The sequence below is a fragment of the Zalophus californianus genome, chromosome 13, assembly GCF_009762305.2.
Source record: "Zalophus californianus isolate mZalCal1 chromosome 13, mZalCal1.pri.v2, whole genome shotgun sequence".
NCBI classification, from domain to species: domain Eukaryota; kingdom Metazoa; phylum Chordata; class Mammalia; order Carnivora; family Otariidae; genus Zalophus; species Zalophus californianus.
Genome location: NC_045607.1, coordinates 92,707,046 through 92,726,915, shown reverse-complemented (window position 1 = coordinate 92,726,915; position 19,870 = coordinate 92,707,046). Strand labels below are relative to the sequence as shown.

The following is a 19,870-nucleotide window of genomic DNA, read 5'->3' as shown; positions in this document are numbered from 1 at the left end:
AGACACGTGCGTGTCCACGCCCGGTGGGAAGGCCCACGGCGGCCGCCGCGCTGGTGGCGGCTCCCTGCAGACGGCTGACTTCCGGGATGCTTCCATCCTGCTCCTTATACCTGCCTGGAGTCCCAGGTCCACTACAGCAGATACGGCTTTTGCAGTGAAAACGAGGCATTCTCAGGAAGGAAACGTGCCGTAGGCTGTCAGTCGAGGAAATTCTGGAAGGCTTTGCTCAACACTGTGGCCGTGCCGGCCACGGGGACGCAGTATCTTGTTTTCCGTGTGGGGTTTCTGGGTTTTTATTGTGTTGCTATAATTTGTTTTGCCCAGAGCGTTTTGTCGCCCGCCCATCGATAATTCTGTACGTGTGTCACATGTCCGTATGTGCGTATGCCTGACTGCTGCCCGTCAGCTGGCACAGCCCCTTCCTGTGACCGCTGGGCGTGCCTCACGACAGCCCGGGCCGCGCGGCCGCTCCCTGACAGCCAGCCGGTGGCCGAGTCCAGTTTAGAGGGGATCCCGTGAGGCTGTGAACAGACACTGAAGCCTGTTCCAAAGAGCCCGGGCTCCCCCTCACTGCCCCTGCCCCGACTGCCCCGGGGTGATGTGCATGGAGACCCACCCAGGACTGCAGCCAGCGGGGTGGGTCACAGGAGCTTCTGGAAGGTTCTCATGGCCAGCCCTGGGACAAAGGACTGGGGTGGCTTGAGCTGGCAGCGCATCATCACCCAGAGCCACATGGCTGGGACCCAAAGGAGAATGCTCGGCTAACCACACGGGGGCGGGGGGGGGGGGGCACGGGCTGAATGCAAACCTTGTGCCCCTCGGTCCTGAAAAGCTTCACTGCTCAATCTTTAAGTGTGTGTTTAGCCACAGTAAAGCTCTAGAAATATTAGAGAGGTACTTACATTCTACTTACTCTCTTTTAAAGCTATCCAGCTCCTTCTGAATGCAGAGAACAAGGAGGCAAAGTGACAGTTACAACCCGTCAGCAGGGTCCGCACCCACCGACCCCGGGGGCCTTGTGCAACCCCACAGGGCCAGGCCCTCAGGCCCCGGGCGTGTAGCACCTCTTCTGGGCCCTGGGAAGGCTCCCCTGGCCTTGGGTTCCAGCACCTACCATGGGGTCAACGAGGTGCAGGGGCCAGCACCCTGCTCCCACACCACCCCGCGCCCCCTAAGGGGATGACTCGCAGGTGCAGAGCTGATTCTACTTTGTGACAAAAGCAGAGCCCCTCAGAGCAGGGGCCTCTCACCAGGGGAGGACATCTGATTCTGGAAGTGGGGTCCTGAGAGCCCCAAGTTGGAGGGGAGTGTGATGGGTCCACTCCAAGTCCTCAGGCCACATCTGTGACCGGCGTCCCCACTTGGCAGGCCATCCTCCGGGCGTCCCCATGCATGTGGTCTACTCTGACCCTAGGGCCAGCCCCTCTCCGTGCTCACACCCGCGGCCTTCCACCAGGCCCTGGCCACACTTGGGGGGGGTAAGCGGGGGGGCTGCTCACACCATAGCCCTGGGGCTGGACAGTGTCCAGCACAGAAACGGGACCTGGCAGGGGTGTCGGGTCTCCAGCACCTCGATTTCATCGGCCTTACCCCTCAGAGTGTCCTAGCTTGTCATGAAACAGCCAGTACCCCATGGTTGGCTGAAGAGTGACCCCCAGAATCCCAGGTCCTAGTCTCTGGAGGCACATGTGGCTAAATGCGCTTTCCAAACACCGCAGTGGGGAGATGGGAGGGCGGCGGGGGCGGTCACTGGCCCAGCGCGAAGCCTCGCAGGGTGCCAGGTGCAGGGAACTGTCCCGCACACAAGGACCACTCTGTAAAGGCACGTGGATGATCGCAATGGAAAAGAGACCCAGGTTCTGGCAAAAGCCGCTAAGGATCGAGACCTCAGCAAGGTGACAGATCAGCCTTGCCTGCCTATGGAGGGGTCCCAACCCTTCTGGGAAATGCCCAGCTCACGAGTCAGCTACCCCCACAGCCCAGCCTCGGCCTTCCTGGAGCCCCCGCCCCAAACACATGCCAGCACCAACGGCTGCTGTGGGCACTCAAGATATTTTGGCCGCGCACCTCCTGCGGCCCCCGTGGTTCCCAGGGGCTTCAAGGGCTCTGATGTCCAACATCGTGGTTGAAACAAAAGGCCATCAAAACCCCCAGTAGCCAAGCATCACCTAAAGTACAGCGGATCTGTTCTTAGCTTTAAAGATGAGGCCTAAATCGACCGGGAGCATGGTCCCGTCAGGGCTGTGGGGGCCCGTGGGGGCAGACGGTGTGGACTGGGCCCACTCTGAGCAAAGGCAAGGCCCTCCCCCTCGGATGGAACAGGACGTGCGGGCCCCCTGGGAAAGGCTGGTCCTTCCCGGGCCACCTCACTGCCTCAGGTGGGGCCACGTGGAACAGTAGAAGGTTCTAGATGGGCCAGGTTCCTGAAAAGCAAGGAGCATGGGGGAAGGGGGGGCGGGGGCCTTGGTCCCTCTGCTCAGCCCACCCTGAGTACTGCCGCTCCACGCTGTGAGGCCGCCAGCTACGGTCCCCATCCTTGGCCCCCAGTCCCGTTAGGTCCCACCTCGGAGGCACTGGCTGGAGGCGGAAAGTTAGGAAGAGGGGACGCCCCTCCGGCTCCTAGACCTTGGCAGTGGCACGGCAGGGGGGTGTCCCGCTTCTGCCCTGCGGCCGGCGGTGCTTCCTGCCAGCGCCATAGGCGGGAACTGCACCCCTCCCCGGCTGCCCGCAGCTCTGCCACAAACGGCTCACGCTGGGGCCCCGTTGAAGCCTGGTGTTCCCGCTCTGGCCGACAGCGGTCTGGGTCCCCCCAGTCACAGGGACAGCGCCCCTGCGTGCACACCAGCTAACGGGTGCCTCCCCAAAAAGCCACATTTAAAAGCATTTGGCTCCCAGACACACGGTCCGCCTGCACCCGCAGTGCCGGGTTGTGTGACCACCGCTCTCCCAGCAACAGGGACGACATCCAGCCCAGGAGCCACACGGGGGTCCCAGCACAGACCAAGGCTGGGCACGGAGCAGGTGACCCGGGGCAACACGGACCTGCCCCCAAGGTCTGTCCCCACGGCGTCCCACTCCCAGGCCACTTCCCCTGCGGCACACGCCGCCCGTCCACAGCCCCCACGGGGCGCGCCACGGCTCCCAGAGCCAGCTCCACACCTGCAGCAGCTTCTGGACAGGTTAAAATTTCAGAAAGAAACCACCTGTGTGCCTTTTCCTCCCGAGCTTTATTCCTCCCCTCGGGGCACAGAGGTGGGGGCCCGGGCAGCAGCTCGGCCACCGCATAGCGGAGACCACGGCCGTGCGGCCCGGCCTGACGTCTCCCGGGCCACCGGGCTCTCAAGCTGTCCTGCGTTTCAACGCCACCACACGAGTCGTGGGAACAACACCCCTGCTGGAGGCTCTGGAGCTAATTTCTCAGATGCCACAGAGATGGACCCCCGAATTGTCAGCAGACACACAATCAGTCCTTACAAACGCCAACTGGCCGACTGAGGCCTTGGGGCCAAGCCCAGCTCATCTGTGGGTGGCCTGGAGGCTCTGGACGGACAGCCGAGTATTCGCCACAGAACTTGTGGCCGTGAGACGCCCCCAGCAGCGGACACTGGCCCTTCCCGTCCGCAGGAGCAGCTCCGGGCCGACAGTGCCTGCAGGCTGCAACAAAGCCCCCCCGGCGCTATGCTTCCCCCACCCCCCCCCCCGCCCCCCGGACAGGTGCCCCGCTCACCTGTGGCCTGGCAGAAGAGGTGGAAGGTCCCCAGGGCGTGCACGTGCTGGGCCTGGTCGCTGAGGAGGGGCGGCAGCAAGGCAGTGGGCAGGCTGCTGTCCGACCCCGAGGCCGAGGCCGGCCAGGGGCTTCGGGGAGAGGAAGCGGAGCCGGGGCCCTGACAGGACAGGGAGGACCCCGGAGGAAGGAAGGGTACAGGTGAGGCTGCGAGACAGAAGACAGAAAAGAAAGAGGCCACTGAGGCAGGCGCGCTCCGGTCCCACCGCACGCCAGAGGAAGGAAGCAAAGCAAGGAGGAGGGAGGGACCCGGGCTGTCCCGACACCCGCTCCCCGGTCAGCGCCCCCAGGAGGGAGGGAGGCAGGCCTCCTGGCCGCGGCAAATCACGTGCCCACATCAAGGATATAAGCTGCTCATTTATTCGGTTATTTTTCAAATGTATACAATTCAAAGTAGAAAAATAAAAACAAAGCAAATCTTATAAAACACAAACGTTTACACCAAAACGGTCGAGTCCTATCATGCTGAAGAGGATGCTGTCCACACAGGAACACAGAAATCCAGTTTATTGCTCTTTTCCACAGAAAGAGAGCCTCCTCTTGCAGGTGTGGGGGAAGCAGCAGGTTGAGTGTGAAGTCACCGCGGTCAAACCGCCTCGCCCGTTCACACCTTGAGAGACGGCACCAGGCCACGCTGGTCCACCCCGTGGCTCCGTGGGGTGCTGAGACACAGGCTTGTCTGGCCACCACTGCCCAGCTTGCTTGTAGGTGTGGACAGCTCTGTTCAGCTGTCCGTCCGTCTGCATGGGAGGTTTTGAGCAGTGGCTGTGGGCGTCCGATCGTGAGACACACAACCCCTCAGCTCTGGGCCTGGTGGCGCCACTGACCCTGGAAACCTTGCCTGGCTTGTGGGATAGCCCCCCACTGTCCTCTCTTCTTCGAAAGAGTTAAAACAGAAGAAAAAAAAAAGTATAGAAAGAAAATCTCTCTAAAAATGATGCTTCCCTCAAGGAATAAAATTAAAAAAAAAAAAAGTGTGCTCAAGAGATGGTTTTGTCTGTTTCTAAAAGCAGAAAGAACGCATTTAGCCAAAGTAAGTTTATCCCTGAGAATCGTAAGCAACGTAAGCTCTATCCTATCCTCACATAACAACAGAATCCGGAAGATGTACATCTTCTAAATATTAAAACATCTGCTTTCGTAATTTAAAAAATAAATGACCTAACACAAGAAAAGTAAAGCCCTACAAAATAATCCCGTGGAAGAAAAGGTTCGTGCCAATCTGGACAACAGGCGCTAAGTTACCAATCTGATAAACAAAAATGCCATTTCCAATCTGGAATGAAATGCTCTTTCAGGGGCCGCTGTTCTGAGGAGGGGGCATTCCAGGCGCGGGGGTCCGCGGGCCGCCGCAACGGGGCTCAGGGAGCCGGCACCACCACCCGTGGGCCCGTCCCAGGCCGCGGCCCGCTGCGGGAGGCCGGGACGTGCTGCTCGCCGCTTTCCGAAAGGACAAAGAGAAACGAAATCACAAGCTCGACCCGAGAGAAAAGACACAGAAGACAGGTGCACAGACATGGGCTCCCCACGTGGCCCCAGGCCGGGTGACCGGTGGTGAATGGAGCCCTGCGCGCGGGCGCCTCAGTCCGCGTCCGCGTCCGAGTCGGCGTACTTGAGCTCGCACTTGACGTCGAAGGGCCTGTCCCGGGCCGGGAGGTCGTCGAGCCGCTGTGAGTCCTCCCTGTCGGTGGGCACCCTGCTGGCCATGGTGTCCTGCTCCGTCTCGTAGCCGGTGTCCAGGGCCGGCCTGGGCTGCCCCCCGTTCTGCTGGGAGAAGCTGCCCTGCTCCACCAGCGTCTCCTTCACGCTCTGCTCGAACTCGGAGAAGTCAGCCGTGGGCTGCTTCTTCCCCAGCAGCACCGCCGAGCGGAACTTCAGACACTGGCCAGGCAGGTAGCCCTTGTAGCAGTTGTAGGAAACGAGGCAGAGGCAGAGCATGAAGAAGAGCAGGAACAGGAACATGAGCAGGCGGTTGTCACTGGACTTGAGATACATGGTCTTCTCCGAGTGCACCTGGGGGACCGTGTTGATGACGGTCTTGGGCCTGCAGGACACGCTGGTAGGCGCGGGGCTGGGCGGCGGCGGGGCCGGGGTCTGGGCCGGGGGGCCTGGGGTGGGCTCCGTCGGCACTCTGAGGAGGGTCCTGTCTCCTTCGGCCCGGACGGCTGGCCGCGTGGAGGCCGCCGGGGTCCTCGGGAGCACTCGGACCTCCAGAACGTGCTTGGCCACCACCTGCAGGGCCGTCCTGTTCCCGACCCTCTCCTCCGACAGGCACTGGTACACCCCACTGTCTCCCTCCGACAGGCTGGAGATGAGCAAGTTCTTCCTGCCCACCAGCCTGTACTTGGGGCCCTCGGGCTCAAGCTCGTTGTTCTGGAACGTCCACACCACCCGGGCCAGGTTGGACTTTTGGGAGCATTTCAGTTCTGCCGTGCCGCCATGCTTGAAAAAATGCTGCCGGAAACTTTTAGTTTCATCTGGAACATCAAAATAAACGTGCACAGTGTCAACAACCTGGCTCGCTACTTCACGTCTTTTATAAAATAGGTCAACACGCACAAGAGAACACAAGAGTTTCACCCACTGGAGCAACACGGAATCTTCCAGAACAACTAAGGAGAATAAAGACATGCGTGACAGAGCAGCAAAGATGAGCCCCGGATGGCAGCCCAGTGGGACAAGGAACTCGGAGGCAACCGAACAGCAGAGATGGCGTCTGGCGCCCTGGCTCCCCGGGAGTCGCGTGCCATGTGCCTCTGCTGGTGGCTCTGGGGCTCGCGGCCTCTCGGTGCGCCCGGTGCCCCCTCCTGAGGCTGCCCCAGCCGTCCGGTCAGGGACGGGAGCGCGGCTGCCTTCGAGGGGGCCGAGGGCTGTGCTGGACCCCCGCGGCCAGCAGTGGCCTCCCGGAGGGGACGAGGACTCCCCACCCCTCTCCCCGCCCCTCCCTCGCCCTCCCAGGACGTTCGGGGTCATCTAAGTGGCCCCAAGCTAAGGGGCAGAGAGAAGCGTCTCGAGAGCAGATGTCATAGGTTGGATGCCGAGTGCCTCCCAATACACACACACACACTACGTGGCTTCAAACACCCTTTTCTGCAAATCAAAGGGATGGCGGGGTCGGCCTCCGTATCCTCACGGATACTTGCCCTCTGTTCTGAGTACAGAAAGACAAAATGTACGAGATGCCACGCCACGCCAGTACAGCACCATGACAACGGTCACGAGACCCGGCCGCTGGGGAGGAGCGCGGCGAAGAGCCACTTACCTGGGCAGGCGGACGTGTCGCCGCTCATGCGCTGAATCAGATCCCTGCAAGATAAGCAGGCACGGTCACGGTCACGTATGCGCACGCACCTTCCCCACAGGCGGGGCGGGCGGGCTGGCATGCCGCGTCCCCCGGGTACCTGCTGGGGCCGTCTGTCGGCTGCAGGGCCACACAGGCCTCGGTGGCCTGGTTCCAGGCGCAGTAGGGGTCTCGGGCCAGCACGCAGTCCTTGCAGGTGGCATGCTTCTCGCAGAAGGCCACAGGGGCCTGCACCACGCCTGAGCTGGAACCCGCGTAGACAAATCTTCTGCCCTGCGGGGGTGAAACACGGGGAGCAGGCGGGTGAGGGGGCAGCCGGGTGCACATGGTGCCAGGTGCGTCTCCAGCTCGCGGACGGTGCCGAGCATGTTCCCTCATTTTCTCATCTAGGAGCTTCCAGAGCTATGAGCACGCAGGTGCTGCGTGGTCTCCCAGCCAAGTCCGCGCACTGACTCAGCACTCTGGGCCTCAGTCCACTGCCCCCCTCCCTCCCGACCAGGCGCCTGTGTGGATGCGTGTCTCCTGCCGAGTGGACAGAGCCCCTCCAGCTGGACACTCCCGGCCCCACCACAGGTCAGAGGCCAAAGGGCACAACTTAGAGCCCAATCTCAGGTCTGTCCGGCGTGAGCAGCCATGAATGGACAGCCCCAGTGGGTCCAAGTCCAGCGGGACCGGGAAAGGGGGTGCCAGCGAGCGGCAGGGGAGCGTGCAGGACTCCAGCATGTGGGATAAAGGACGTGCCAGGCACTGTCACGTCCAGGTTTGCAAGGAACACGTGGCCAGGGAGGCTGCCAGCCGGCACATCAGCGAGCCCAGCTCACAGGGCGGCTAACCGCTCTCCTGGATGCAGCGGGGACGGGGCTCCCACGCGGGAACACCACCCGACGTGTAGCCACGGCCACAGGATTGCAATTCTGCACCTGAATCTGTGCCCTCCTCCGCCACAAGCCTGTCTCCCCCCGCTCTTCTGGTTAACCCTGAGATTTGCGAGCCTAACAGAATTCAGTGTTTCGACCCAGATGGGGTGCAGTCTTCCCCCTGGAGGGACAGAGTGGCTGGCACTCTGAGTCCCTGGGGCCAGCCTCGGTCTCCTGGCCTGTGACGCCTACCCTTCCCCGCACCCTGCATGAGCACAGCCGAGAGAAAGGAAGCCCCCTCTGCAACAGACTGTCCTAACAAGTGGCAGAGAGGCAGGCCCAGGGCCAGCGCCTCCGTCGGCCTGCACCGGGCAGGTGAGGCCACGCACCTACCAGAAGGACCAAGGAGGCCACCCCAGATCACAGTCCAGGCTTCACGTGGCTCAAAGAGGCGAGGGTTTCTGGGAGGGCCGAGCGAGTGACTTCGAGGGACCCTAGAGGGTGCAGACACCTGATCCGTGCATGTGACTGTGCGCAGGGGGCCGGCTCCCATCTCCGCCTACAACCCCTCCCCAGGACTTAGCTCCCATGAAGCCGAGCCACAGAGTAACGGATACTGATGGAAGGGGACAGAAAAACACCTGCGAGGGGGTGGCTGTGATTGCTGGCGGGTGCACGCGTCTGGGGGCCAGAGGAACAGACACACAGCAGCCTCGAGGTCCCCCCCAAACAAGTGTTAGCCACCGTGGGCCAAGCACATGCCTGCGCGCCCCGGCCCAGCCTGCATGGGCCCCTGCTGTTGCGCATGTCCCCAAACCCTCAGCCCCTCCAAGCATAAGGAGACCAGGGCGTTCCATACAACACCGACCAGTTCTCTACAAAGCCACCAAAACAAAGGTAGGTGGGGACTATCCCAGGCCACGGGGGCTGAGGAGTGAGCCGCCCCAGGCCACGTGAGGCTCTGGAAGTGGAGTGGACGTTTGTGAGGATGGAGGGGCACCTGACGTCTGGGGGCTCCTCCACGCCGAGGGAAGGCCTGGGGTCCCTGCCCCTCATCCTAATGCCTCTGTGGACCTCACACTATTTTAAAATGAGAGGTGTTTGAAAAGACACAGAAAGAAAAAAACCACCTGACCAGGTGTGAGGTTTGGGGAGCGCGTGTGTGCCCTGGCCCTCTCCCGCCTGGCCCCTCACAGGTCCCCACGCCCCTGGGAGCCCCGGGCTCACACTGTCCCAGCTAGGTTTCTGCACGGCCACGTCTGACCTGTGCTGAGTCTGGAGCTGAAGGAGTTGTGCAAACGACGTGCCCGCCAACATGCAGATGGAGCCCGCGGCCTGGGCTCGGGGGAGACCAGACAGAGCATGTCTGCTGCGTGCTTCCACATGAACCGAAAGCAGGACTCGGATGTCTGCACACCACGTACACGGCGGCCTGGGATGCAGGCAGCCCACGTGCCCGCTCACAGATGGCGGGGAAGCAGAACGTGGGTGTGCCAACCGTGGAGCATTCCTCCCAGAAGAAAAAGGATATCCTGTCACATGCTACACAGGTCACCCTCAAGGACCTGTGCTCGGTGAGATAAACCAAGACGACAAACACTGATCCCACTTACATGGGGTCCTGGGGCCCTCAAATCCCAGAGACAGAACATGGATGGTGGGCGCTGGGGGCTGGGTTAGTGCTCGGTGGGAACAGGGTTCCCGTTAAGGTGAGAAGGTTCTGGAGATGGATGGTGGGACGTCACACAACCATGTCAACGTAGTTAATGCCGCTGGACTGTGCCCTTACAAATGCTTGAAGCGGTAAGCGTTATCAGCGCGTATTCACCACGTTAACAAAAACGAGAACCACCAAATCCTCGGGGGAGCGTGGACTTTCGAGGGCAGCGCACCAGCCCCTCTCTGTTCCCACAGCCAAGGCCCGCGTGACTGCCCGCGAGAGACTGCAAGCAGTGAGCGGGGACGGGGGGGGGCGTCTCTTTCACCCCGAACGTCCACTTCCTAACGTCGCGGCCGCACACCCGCCATTCCAACCCCCTGAGCCCGCCCGCCTGGGGAGAAGGCGTGGGGGCCCCTGTGAGGACAGACAGATGGCCCCCATGGCTGCCAGACTCCCTGCGTGGCCTGTCCCCTGGGCGTGGGCCTGTGACCAAGTCCTGGCCATGGGCAGGTGAGCACAGGGCTGACCCGTAACCTTCTCCTTCCTCCCCAACCCTCATCCCGCTACGGGACAGACGCCCCCTGCCCAGAAGCCTGAGTCTCCAAATGACACTGTGCACTGGAGCTCTGTTCTCTTTGTGTCTGCACTGGGGGCCCAGCCTTTGGGCTGATGCGCATTCGACAACCTGGAGGCCGCAGGGTACTGGCCGCGGCCTGGCTGAGCAACTGAGCAACGCGGCCCCGGGCGGGAGGGCTTCTGGCTTCCTGTTTCCACAGCAAAGGTGGGTGAGTGGGGGCGGGGAGGCACCGATACAGAGTCTCGGCGGCTTGAAACTCGCCTAGACTATGGGGTCGTCTTCCCCTTTAGAAGCAGAGAGAAAGCCCACGAGGCAGGAGCTGGGAGGGGATGTGACCCTGCGGCGGGAGTTTGGACACCAGATCCAAGAAGGTAAGCTCACGACGAAGGGGACCCGTGTGTGATGTCTGCAAATATGCCCTTGCCAAGTCCGCGGCTTTCTCTCGTCTCCCACCTGCCTGCCGAGCCCCTTGCTGTGCCCACTACCCCCACCAGGAACCAGGCTGCAGGGACGCTCAGAGGGGCTGTGGGGCCGCCACCTTCAGGTGTGAAGCTCTGTCCACACCTGGACAGGAGGCTCAGGAGCGTCCTGGGTCAGACAGGGAAGTCTCAGCGTGTGAGCAACACCCTAAAAGCAGGGACAGCTGAGCCTGGTACCCCAAACAAAGCCTTACACCCGGATCCAGGCAGAGGCCATGCTTGCAGCTAGGGGAACGGGAACAGAGCCCTTGGGCTCAGGCTCACAGCATGGGGACACCCACACGGAGAAGCGAGGCCTTCAGCCACAGGGCAGGGCCACCCCAGGGTCCGATGTCCCCCAGATACAGATGAGGAGACTAAGGCAGGGCTCACGTGCTCATGGTCCTGGCCCAGGCCTGCTTTGCCCCTCATGCTCCACACCAGCTATAAACGGGGAGGCGCGCGTCCCAGGCTGTGGGCATAGACGGCAGGGGACGGCCTGTGGCACCTTTCCATCTCCCCAGTTTGCCTTCCCTCCATCCCAAAGCCCAGGGCTCCCATGACCACCTATAAGAGGCTGGAGGTTGGCTCCTCTGGACCAGACAGGTGAGCGCTGGCCCGGCCGGTGATACGGACATGTGAGGCCACCCACCTGCCCACCTGGCCACTCTACCTGCTCGGAATTTAGCAGCAGTGTCTGCACCGGCTCGGGGTCCTCGAAGAGCCGCGTCTCCTCGATGATGTGGGCCTCATTCTCCAGGCTGACCGCTTTATGCAGGGTGCCCCGGTCTGCAAGGACAAAGCTAGAGGTCAGGGACGCGCCCGAGAGCGCAGGACAGTCCGTTCTTCCTCTCAACTCCCTCCCTCGACAGGACACGTAGAAACCGATGTAGTCTGCACTTTGGAGGTGGAAAAGGAAAAGCCACTAGCAAATGCACTGCGGCCTCTCGTGGCCTGGGTCAGCACCACCGTTTTCTGAAAAATAGGCTTAACACATCATTGCTGACTCCACTGGGGGTCAGGGCAAAGAGATGGTGCCAGCAGGTTGCAGGAGAGGTGGCTCCTGGGCCCCACTGGCCCTCGGGGGTGCTGTCCCGTGAGAGGCGTGGGCAGGTGAGGGCAGGCCCCCCCCGCCACCCGGCTCAGAGCTCCGCTGGAAAGCCCCCAGGGCTGGCCACGGCGCCTTCTCCCAGGATGGGCTCCTGTGGCAGGTTGGGACAGGCCTTCAGCCGGCTGCATGGACACACCCGGACTCCCTTTGTGCGAGCCTCAGCCGCCGTGCCTGAACCCCCAGACGGGGGCCAGGACTTGCGTGGCCGCAGACCTCGGAGGCCAGTACCAGGGACTCTTCCATAAAGCACCGCCGGCTCCCCACAGCAAGGATGAGCCCGATTGGCTGGTGTCTTTACCGGGGCCAGGACCCACCTGTGCCGACAAACATGACGTCGTAGACGGTCCCGTCCAGGGCCTGCATCCTGTCCACCACAATCTGCGTGTAGTTCACATCGCTTCGGATGAGCCTGGGCCTGTTGTCTATCGGGGTCACGGAGCTGTCCATCAGAGGGTGGTCTTTGACAAACTGCAGGGTCTTGTCTGGCAGGCTGAGGGAGCTGGAGAAGTTGGCGGCCCGCGCCTCGCGGTTGATGCACTGCGGAGGGCAGAGCACCCCGTCAGCGCGTGCACCGGCCACCTGCACCGGCCGCCGCACGCGCTTCCCACACGGCCCCCGCGAGGCACAAAGCCCACTGCACGGCGGGTTCATCGGAAAGGCCGCGAGATAAAATTCCACGAGACACAGTCGGCGAAGTCGTTTGTACCTGTTTACAAATCAGAGCAATGTATCAAGCTTCTGAAACTGAAAACGAAGTACTTATCGCTTGGTAGCTCTTGCACAAGAACGCTGCTAAAATCACTAAAAACAGCCCAATTCCAAATAGCACAAAGGTCAAGCGTGAGAGGAATTCCTTCTTCTGTTCCTAGCTCTTGATGTGCGTGAGTGAACGCACTTCAGTTCGGAACAGGCGTGGAGGGACCTGAGCACTGTCAGCCGATGGGCACCCCAGGGACGAGACCCAGTCCTGGGGGCGAGTGAGCCTGAGCGCCGGCCATGCGCCCGGCCCCCCTCACCGCCCCTGCCACCACCACCCCCCCGGCCCACTCACCGCCCCAGGCCGCGGCGTGGGCACGGCCCCGTTGTAGCGCACCCACTTGGTGTGGGACTGCTCCACCGTGGTGCTCTGCATGTACTTCCCACGGGAGAAGACCGCCTCCGCGGTGGACAGGTTGTAGGCGCACACGGCGGACAGCCCCACGTTGTTCCTGGGGAGGAGGGGACAGCGTGACCGCGCCGGTGGTGGGCGTGCCAACAACGCCCCCCCGGCCCCCCGGCCCGCGCACTCACAGCTGTGGGGTGAAGACCCCGTAGATCACGGGCTCCTTCAGGCCCTGGGCCCTGAGCACGAAGACGTCCTGCAGCACGTTGAAGACGAGGTTGCTGTCCGGCCGCGAGCAGATCAGCCTGGCCTTCAGGAAGGACGTCCACTTCTTCTGCAAGGTCCGCAGGCCGCCCTGGTCCCCCTGAAACCCGGAGGAAGAGCGTGGTGGGGGAGGGGTGGGACCTGGGAGCGATCCACACCAGGTGGGGTCTCCGATCAGAACACAAAACCCAGAGAGGCCTCTCCTGGAAGTCACCTTGTGGCAGCCGGGGCCACAGGTGGGCCGCACGCACCCGGCCTCACAGCTGCGGACGCGCGCCGGCCTCCCACCACCGACCCCGGTGAGCGAGCCACGGACTCAGGGCTTCCGTCCGCCTCAGCCCTCCTTGCAGAGGGCACGGTCATTTCTAAGGGCTTTGCCGGCTCCTCCATAAACACATTTTCGTGAGCTGGCCCCAAGGGATGTCTGATGTGCCCCGCTCGGGAGACAGCCCCGAAACACAGAAATCTGGACGTGGGAGACGTTGGAATCCAAGCGTCCTTACTTATTTTGGACACGAGAAACACCCCCCTCCCACCTTTATGTTGGAATGCTGAAATCCCAATTCCAACAGAATCGAGCTCACACAGTGAACAAAAACTTTCTATAACCTGGGAGGTCTGGGGACAGTGTGTAAGAGGCAGGCCTGCTGAGGCCGGACAGCTGGTCACACATGGGGCGCCGACGCTCCCAGGGTCTGCAGGGGGACTCCCCACCCAGGCTGCCCCCGGGGCAGGCCCAGCGTCTGGCGGCCGTCCACACGCATCCGCGGCACAGGATGATGCAGTGGGTAAATCGACATTTTGGAGTAAGCTCGGAGCCTGGACCATGCAGCGAATCTTCCAGACACGCAAGCGCCCCGGGCCAGAGCCACTGGGAAATCAGGGGCCGGACTCACCTTGCACACCCGCGCCACCCGCGGGATCATCAGCTTGAAGACAAACTCGTACTCCACAGACACCTCGGTGAAGAAAAAGTAGACGCGGTCATCCCCGCTGTCCACGCCATCTGGGCGCTCTCGCATCACGTCAGCAAAGACGAAGCTTGGCTCTGCAAGCGACAGACACACGGTCGTCCCTCCGTGCACCCCCGGGGGCACACGACGCAGGAGGGGGCGTGCGCCATGTCCCTCCCCAGGCCTGGGGGTGCGGAGACCATGAGACCTGAGACCATGCCTGTGAGAATGGGCAGCCAGCTCCCTGTCCCCGGGGACCCACGGAAGACGCTGCGTGTGCTCAGACAAGCCCCCAGCCAGCAGATCCAGGTGCCCCAGCCCACCCCACAGCAAGGAGCAGCCAGGGGTCCCCCAGAGCCCCTGCGACTTCCAAGCCCACAAGAGCCCCATGTGAGCAGTTGCAGGACCCCGCTGTGTACACACTGTCCCGAGGGGAGTGGCCCGGTCAGCCCGAGTCACCACCAGGCCCTCACGTCGTGAAGGACAGTGACCACGTCCGTCTTCAGGGAGGGGAAGGCGGCCCCGAGGTAGCAAGGGCTCCGCGGGGAAGGACCCAGCCTGGGGGCACCGGCTGCGGAGTCCTGGCCACTCCAGTGTGCGGGCTGCCACGAGCTGGGGGCGGGGGCGGTGCGAGGGCCCTGGGGGAGGCTCAGAGCCGCACAGAAACACGGCGGCGGGGGCACCTGCCTCTTACCGTTGAGCCACGGTATCGCATACTCCGTCCTCAGAGGGCTGTGCGACGAGTTTCGGGAGATGATGGGCTCGCTTCCCAGAAAGTTGTAGGACGTCCCGGAATACAGCTCCCCATCTTGAGCGGATCCAGAGGAAAGAGGAAAGGGGGTCAGCTGCAGTGCTCCCGTCGCAGCTGGGCACGAGCCCCTCCGCAACCGCCCCCCCCAGAAGGGGGACAGACCACGGCCCTGCTCCTGGGCACGCGTGGCTGCTTCCCCGGGCCTTCTGCTGCATTTCCAAGACCAGGACAATTATGCACCCCACATGAAAGGTGCTTTTCGAGGGCTGGGGCGCTAACACCAGGTGACCCCACACCCGGGAGGTGACAGACATAATGGTGGGTGCGCGGGGCTCCCGCTCTGCACGGACCTCCCTCCAGGAGCATGGACAGCGTGAACGAGAGGCCACGTGATTTGCACAAATGACAAATCTAAAATAACCCCTTCCCACAAATCTGGGTTGTGGCCCCGGGCAGTGGCCGGTCACCCTTTTGCACAATGCGTTCAAACACTCATATGGGGTTCTACGGAGAGGCCCGTGTGCCTTCTGAGAGGACAGGGAACATGGAAGCAGACGGAGGGAGTCCCCGTGCGGGGGAGGGACCCGAGCCTGGCCGCACGCTAACCTGGGGGCAGGACTCACCAACCATGACGGATGTGTAGCTCTGTGCTGGGTCGAAGGGGCACCTGCCCTTGCCATCCTCATTTCTCCCCAGAAATTTAAAGGATGTTAAGTTCTGCAATTGAACGAGAAGACAGAATATCAGGAAATGTCTGAATTTCTATGCTTGCAGCACCTGGGTGCTAAACCACTTCCCAGATGTGCTGTCCGGGGTGGGGGGGGGGCGGGGTAGGAGCAGGTGCACACAGCCACGCGAGTCCCAGGGCTGGACGCCAGCATCTCGAGAGCTGCACAAGATCTAAGAGCCTCAGGTCCAGCTGACTTGGCTGTAAGATGCCCACGGCTCCGGGGTCACAGGGCAGCTGGGGCAGACCTGGGGCGGGAGGCGCTCTGCCAGCAAGCGAATGCTGTGTGCGGGATTTCAGTATCAAAACGGCAGCATTCGAGGTGGTGGGGCCCAGACCACCCAAGAAACAGGTGCCTGGAGAAAAGCAGAATTTCCACCTCATTCCACCCCATTCTGCACTCACACACAGCAGGGGTGACCTCAGGCTTGGGCGTCCCTCTTGGCCCGACCAGGAGCCCAAAACCCTGATGCATAAAGGGCGGGAAAGCTTTGTGCACGGACGCCGAAGCCGAGTTCGACGACAGGTAACGGGGGAAGGGCCTGTGCAGGGACAGCCGAGGCGGGGGGGGGCGGGGCGGGGGGAGAGGAGTCAGAGAAGAGACCCGTCTGCGGGACGCAGAGCTAGGGAAGGATGAGCAGCTGGGATGACAGTGCCACCTCCAGCCCTCCCCACCTGCAGAAGCTGAACAACACACGGGGCCGCGGGGAGTGGGTACGCGGCCGGGAGGGAGGGGAGCAGAGCGGACGCGGGGTGCTCACGGGCCTGGGGAGGCCATGGGCTCGCCTTCAGCGGGCAGACTCCCTGTCAGGCCAGGGATTACAAGCCAGGGTGCGGACGAATGGATCACGGGTCTAGGGAGGTCGGGGGGACGTGTGAATGAGGGGTTGGCCCTGAGAAGAGCGGTTGATGGGAATGACTGTGCATATTCGCAGGGAATGACAGGCTTGGCTCGGCTGTGCAGGGAAACGCCGCTCTTCCTAGCCCTCCAGGGGCCGCGGGTCACAGGGCAGCGCGCCTGCTCCCACCCCTGCCATCAGCCTGTGTCAGCTCCAACGTTTTTATTAAAAATACTGAAAAAATTAGAAGTCCGGATTTAAATGGGATGCCCAAATCCCTTCCCTAACAACTGCCAGGCCCATGGGATCGGAGTTTACGCCCCAGAGCTCAAAGCTGATTGACTAGAGCTCAGCCAACAGATCCCCAGATGTGCAGACGTTTCTGATATGACCTGGCATGCTTTTCCCTGACACAGAAAGAGGCCAAGTCTCTCTGTGGGCCCAGACCGCGGGGTGACCAGGACGCGTGCGCACCTGCCCCGGGGATCTGTGCACAAACACGGTTTCCCCAAGCAAGTCCTTCATTGGGCCCTACTTTGTGCTGTCATTGATGTCTGATTCAAGGCTAAAGAATCTTCCTTAAATTCCCATTGCTTTGGGGTTTCAGCCAAGGAAGCTCTTCCACTTGCCCCCCTCCCTCCCCCGGCCAGTCCTAAGTCAGGGGCGGTCACTGTAAGATGAGCTTGTCAATCCACAGGTGCACACTTGTCTCCTCTCTCTGTGGCCGTTCTACGTGGTTCAGCAAGTGCCTGAGCAGAAGGAGCTTCTCCCAGCAAGACACTGCCATCCACTGTGCTCCGTCCTTGCAGCTCCCTGTCGGCGAGGGGCCGGGAGGACGGGGTGGGGGCCCCTCTGCAAAGACCCTCATGCAGCACAAAGTCGGCCGGGGCCCAGAGGACCAATGCAGGTTGGAGAGGGAGCTGTTCGCACCCAGGATCGTTGCCCCTCGAGGGCGTGCGCTCCAGCACCTTGGTCAGCGGGCTCTGCATCCACAGCCCAGGCCACGTGGTGAGACCCCCGCGAGCCCGGGCTACCCTAAAGCAGCGCAGACGGGCGGCCTCCAGCACTCACGTCCACTCCTTTCAGCTCTGGAGCTCAGGTACCGGCTGGTCGGAGCGTGGTGAGGACCCACTCCCTGGCCGGCAGGCAGCCCACCGGCCCCCCCACCGGCCTCACGTTTGGAGAGAGCTCATAGGCCCCATCTCCGAACACCAACACACGGGGGGATTAGGGCTTCCCCATGTGGATTTGGGGGACACAAACATTCAGCCCATAGCACAGGTGAGCCCACAACGTGCCAGCCAGGAGCAGAGCCCTGACTTGTCCATCAGACCAGGATGCTGGTCACAGCAGGCCTCCCCACAAGCACAAAACGTGGCAAGAAGGACGCAGGAGGTCAGACCACGGCATGCTGGTGCCGCGTGTGTCAACAGCACACTTCCCAGAAGGTGCCCCCACTGCCGGCTCCGTGCCGTGGGCCACTGGCCCCCTGAGTCCTGCCATGTCATGCCCTCAGCAACACTGGGCTTCCGGGAGCCCGGCGAGTGGCCCGTGGCATCCCGAGGCGCCCCCGCCGCCGGCCGTTAGAAAACCTCCTGCTCTGCAGAGCGGGGAGCCCCGATGCTGCCCCGGGAGGGGTGCCTGGCCTTACCAGGTGGTCACAGGCCGGCTGGAACGCGTTGGTGCCGCACACGTACAGGGCGCGGGCGCTGAGCGGCTGCAGCACGCGGATGTAGTTGAGACATTCAGTCTGCAAAGGAGAGAGGCGCGCATCAGCTGCCGGCCGGCTCCCGCTGGACACCCTCCACTACCCGAACTTCAGGGCGTGGGGCCGGCAGGCCGTGACCAGCCCCCACTGTGCCTCCCTGCTGCCCCCACCAGCACCTCGGCTAGCCCCCGTGTCACGTGCTCGCTCGGCCCGTGCTTGCTTGGCCCTGCCCGGGTGGTGGGGCAGGTCCTGGAACCAGCCTCCCCCCGCCCAGGACAAACCTCCGTTTGCAGCATCCACAGGCCGGCCGTCAGGGGCCAGGACCTCCCCGACACCCCGGTCCCTAATTCACCCTCAGCAAAGCCGCGCTGACCTCAGACCTTCCTGGACGCCCGCCACCGAAGAGACGCATTGACTCTCCCTCGACACTCGGCACGTGCCTGGAGGCGGCCCGTGCATGGCAGCCCGCCTGCCGTCCTTGCACACCCGGGGACCCCGCCCCGCCCGCCCCAGTGCGCGGGGCTGGAAACCATGCTTCTCTGGGGACAGGCCGGGCGAGGGAGGGGCCTGAGGCTGTGCGCACACGAGAAAACCAGACACCACCAAAGAGCATGCCGTTTAGGCTGAAATGAACGTGCTGGCATTATACGTGCTATTGTCTGAAATTATCTCTGCTCAGGGAAGGTTTTTCTGTTTTTTTCTCCCCCCACCCCGGACTGTTTTTAATTGGTTGGCAGGAACTCATCCTCCCCACGTGAGCTGGGGGGGACCCTTGTCCTCGGCGGTCTGTGCAAGCACTCGGCCTAATTTAGCTCTCAGACAACTCCCTAGAACACCAGTGATTACCACACAAAGCCTGCATTTTCCCATTTCCTAAAGCAACTTCAGATCTCGTGATTTCAGCAAAAGTGTTTAATATTTTGCTAAAAAGAAAAGTTCAGCAAAAACATTTTTTTTCCATTTTTAATGATTTTGAAATTAGCCAAACAGCCAAAATCTACCCCAACTCAGGCGTCCTGCCCTACTACCAAGGAAGATGGGGCTCTTACACCGGGAGACTCGGACGCGGGCCGGGCACCCAACTGGGGCAAAGGGCCTAACCAGTGGTGGGGTAACCTGAGCCCCGGGGGGGGAGGTAGACCCTCGGGCCCGCAGTGCCCACGTGGCCAGCATGCCGAGGTGCCCAGTATCCCCTGGAGAAGGGGCAGATTCTCAAGGGATGATCGCTGCCCCAACCTCAGAAATCCTACAGCAACCCCTCCAAGCTGTTGGGGTGCTGCGGAGGCCTGCACCCTGCATTTCACACCTTTAGCCAACAAGCACCAGAAATTATTTTCTCTATCAAGTTTGAGCCCATGTGAATAAATTCAACTAAGTTAACCTTTACCAAAGTGTTTTTCAAGTGCCCCTCCCCCACCCCGCCGCGGGCTCCTGCATTGAGAGACCCTGCCTCAGCATTTGGGCACAGAGGACAACCCCAGAATGGTTGTGACGACGTCACCAGGGGGTTCTGAGACCAGAAATTACCTGTCTTGACTTCCCCTTTTCGGCACATTTTGCTTTTTTATCTTCTGAAACCCTCCAGTATGCCTGTTAGGAGAAATGAGAGTCCATTTCAGTGCATATTCCCCGTCCAAAAGGCGATGCTGGCATTAAAATGCACGGTTTACAAAGCACATGGTGCCCCAAGGGGCACGGATACTCCCCCCCCGACAGTGGAAGTGAGACTGCAAAGCAAAGCTCAGCCAGCGGACGTCGAGGTCCCGAGCGACCGGGGC

The 19,870-nt window shown here is 61.9% G+C and overlaps 1 protein-coding gene across 7 annotated transcripts in view; it reads right to left on the bottom strand.

Moving 5' to 3' along the window:
• SEMA4D (semaphorin 4D) overlaps positions 1 to 19,870 on the bottom strand; it is a 93,931-nt gene that overhangs the window by 5,321 nt on the left and 68,740 nt on the right. For 6 of the 7 annotated variants that reach the window (XM_027614579.1, XM_035723534.1, XM_027614580.1 and 3 more), the window contains exons 5-16: positions 19,620 to 19,682; positions 18,036 to 18,134; positions 15,442 to 15,535; positions 14,762 to 14,875; positions 14,011 to 14,162; positions 13,039 to 13,214; positions 12,800 to 12,956; positions 12,063 to 12,285; positions 11,311 to 11,426; positions 7,186 to 7,358; positions 7,047 to 7,090; positions 4,124 to 6,261 (exon numbers count right to left, since the gene is read on the bottom strand). In XM_027614579.1, coding sequence (XP_027470380.1) covers positions 5,366 to 6,261; positions 7,047 to 7,090; positions 7,186 to 7,358; positions 11,311 to 11,426; positions 12,063 to 12,285; positions 12,800 to 12,956; positions 13,039 to 13,214; positions 14,011 to 14,162; positions 14,762 to 14,875; positions 15,442 to 15,535; positions 18,036 to 18,134; positions 19,620 to 19,682 — 2,307 coding nt within the window. In that variant the 3' untranslated portion in view covers positions 4,124 to 5,365. Of the gene's footprint in view, positions 1 to 3,727; positions 3,932 to 4,123; positions 6,262 to 7,046; positions 7,091 to 7,185; positions 7,359 to 11,310; positions 11,427 to 12,062; positions 12,286 to 12,799; positions 12,957 to 13,038; positions 13,215 to 14,010; positions 14,163 to 14,761; positions 14,876 to 15,441; positions 15,536 to 18,035; positions 18,135 to 19,619; positions 19,683 to 19,870 lie in introns of those variants that run through there. The other variant, XM_035723535.1, reaches the window with a different exon arrangement.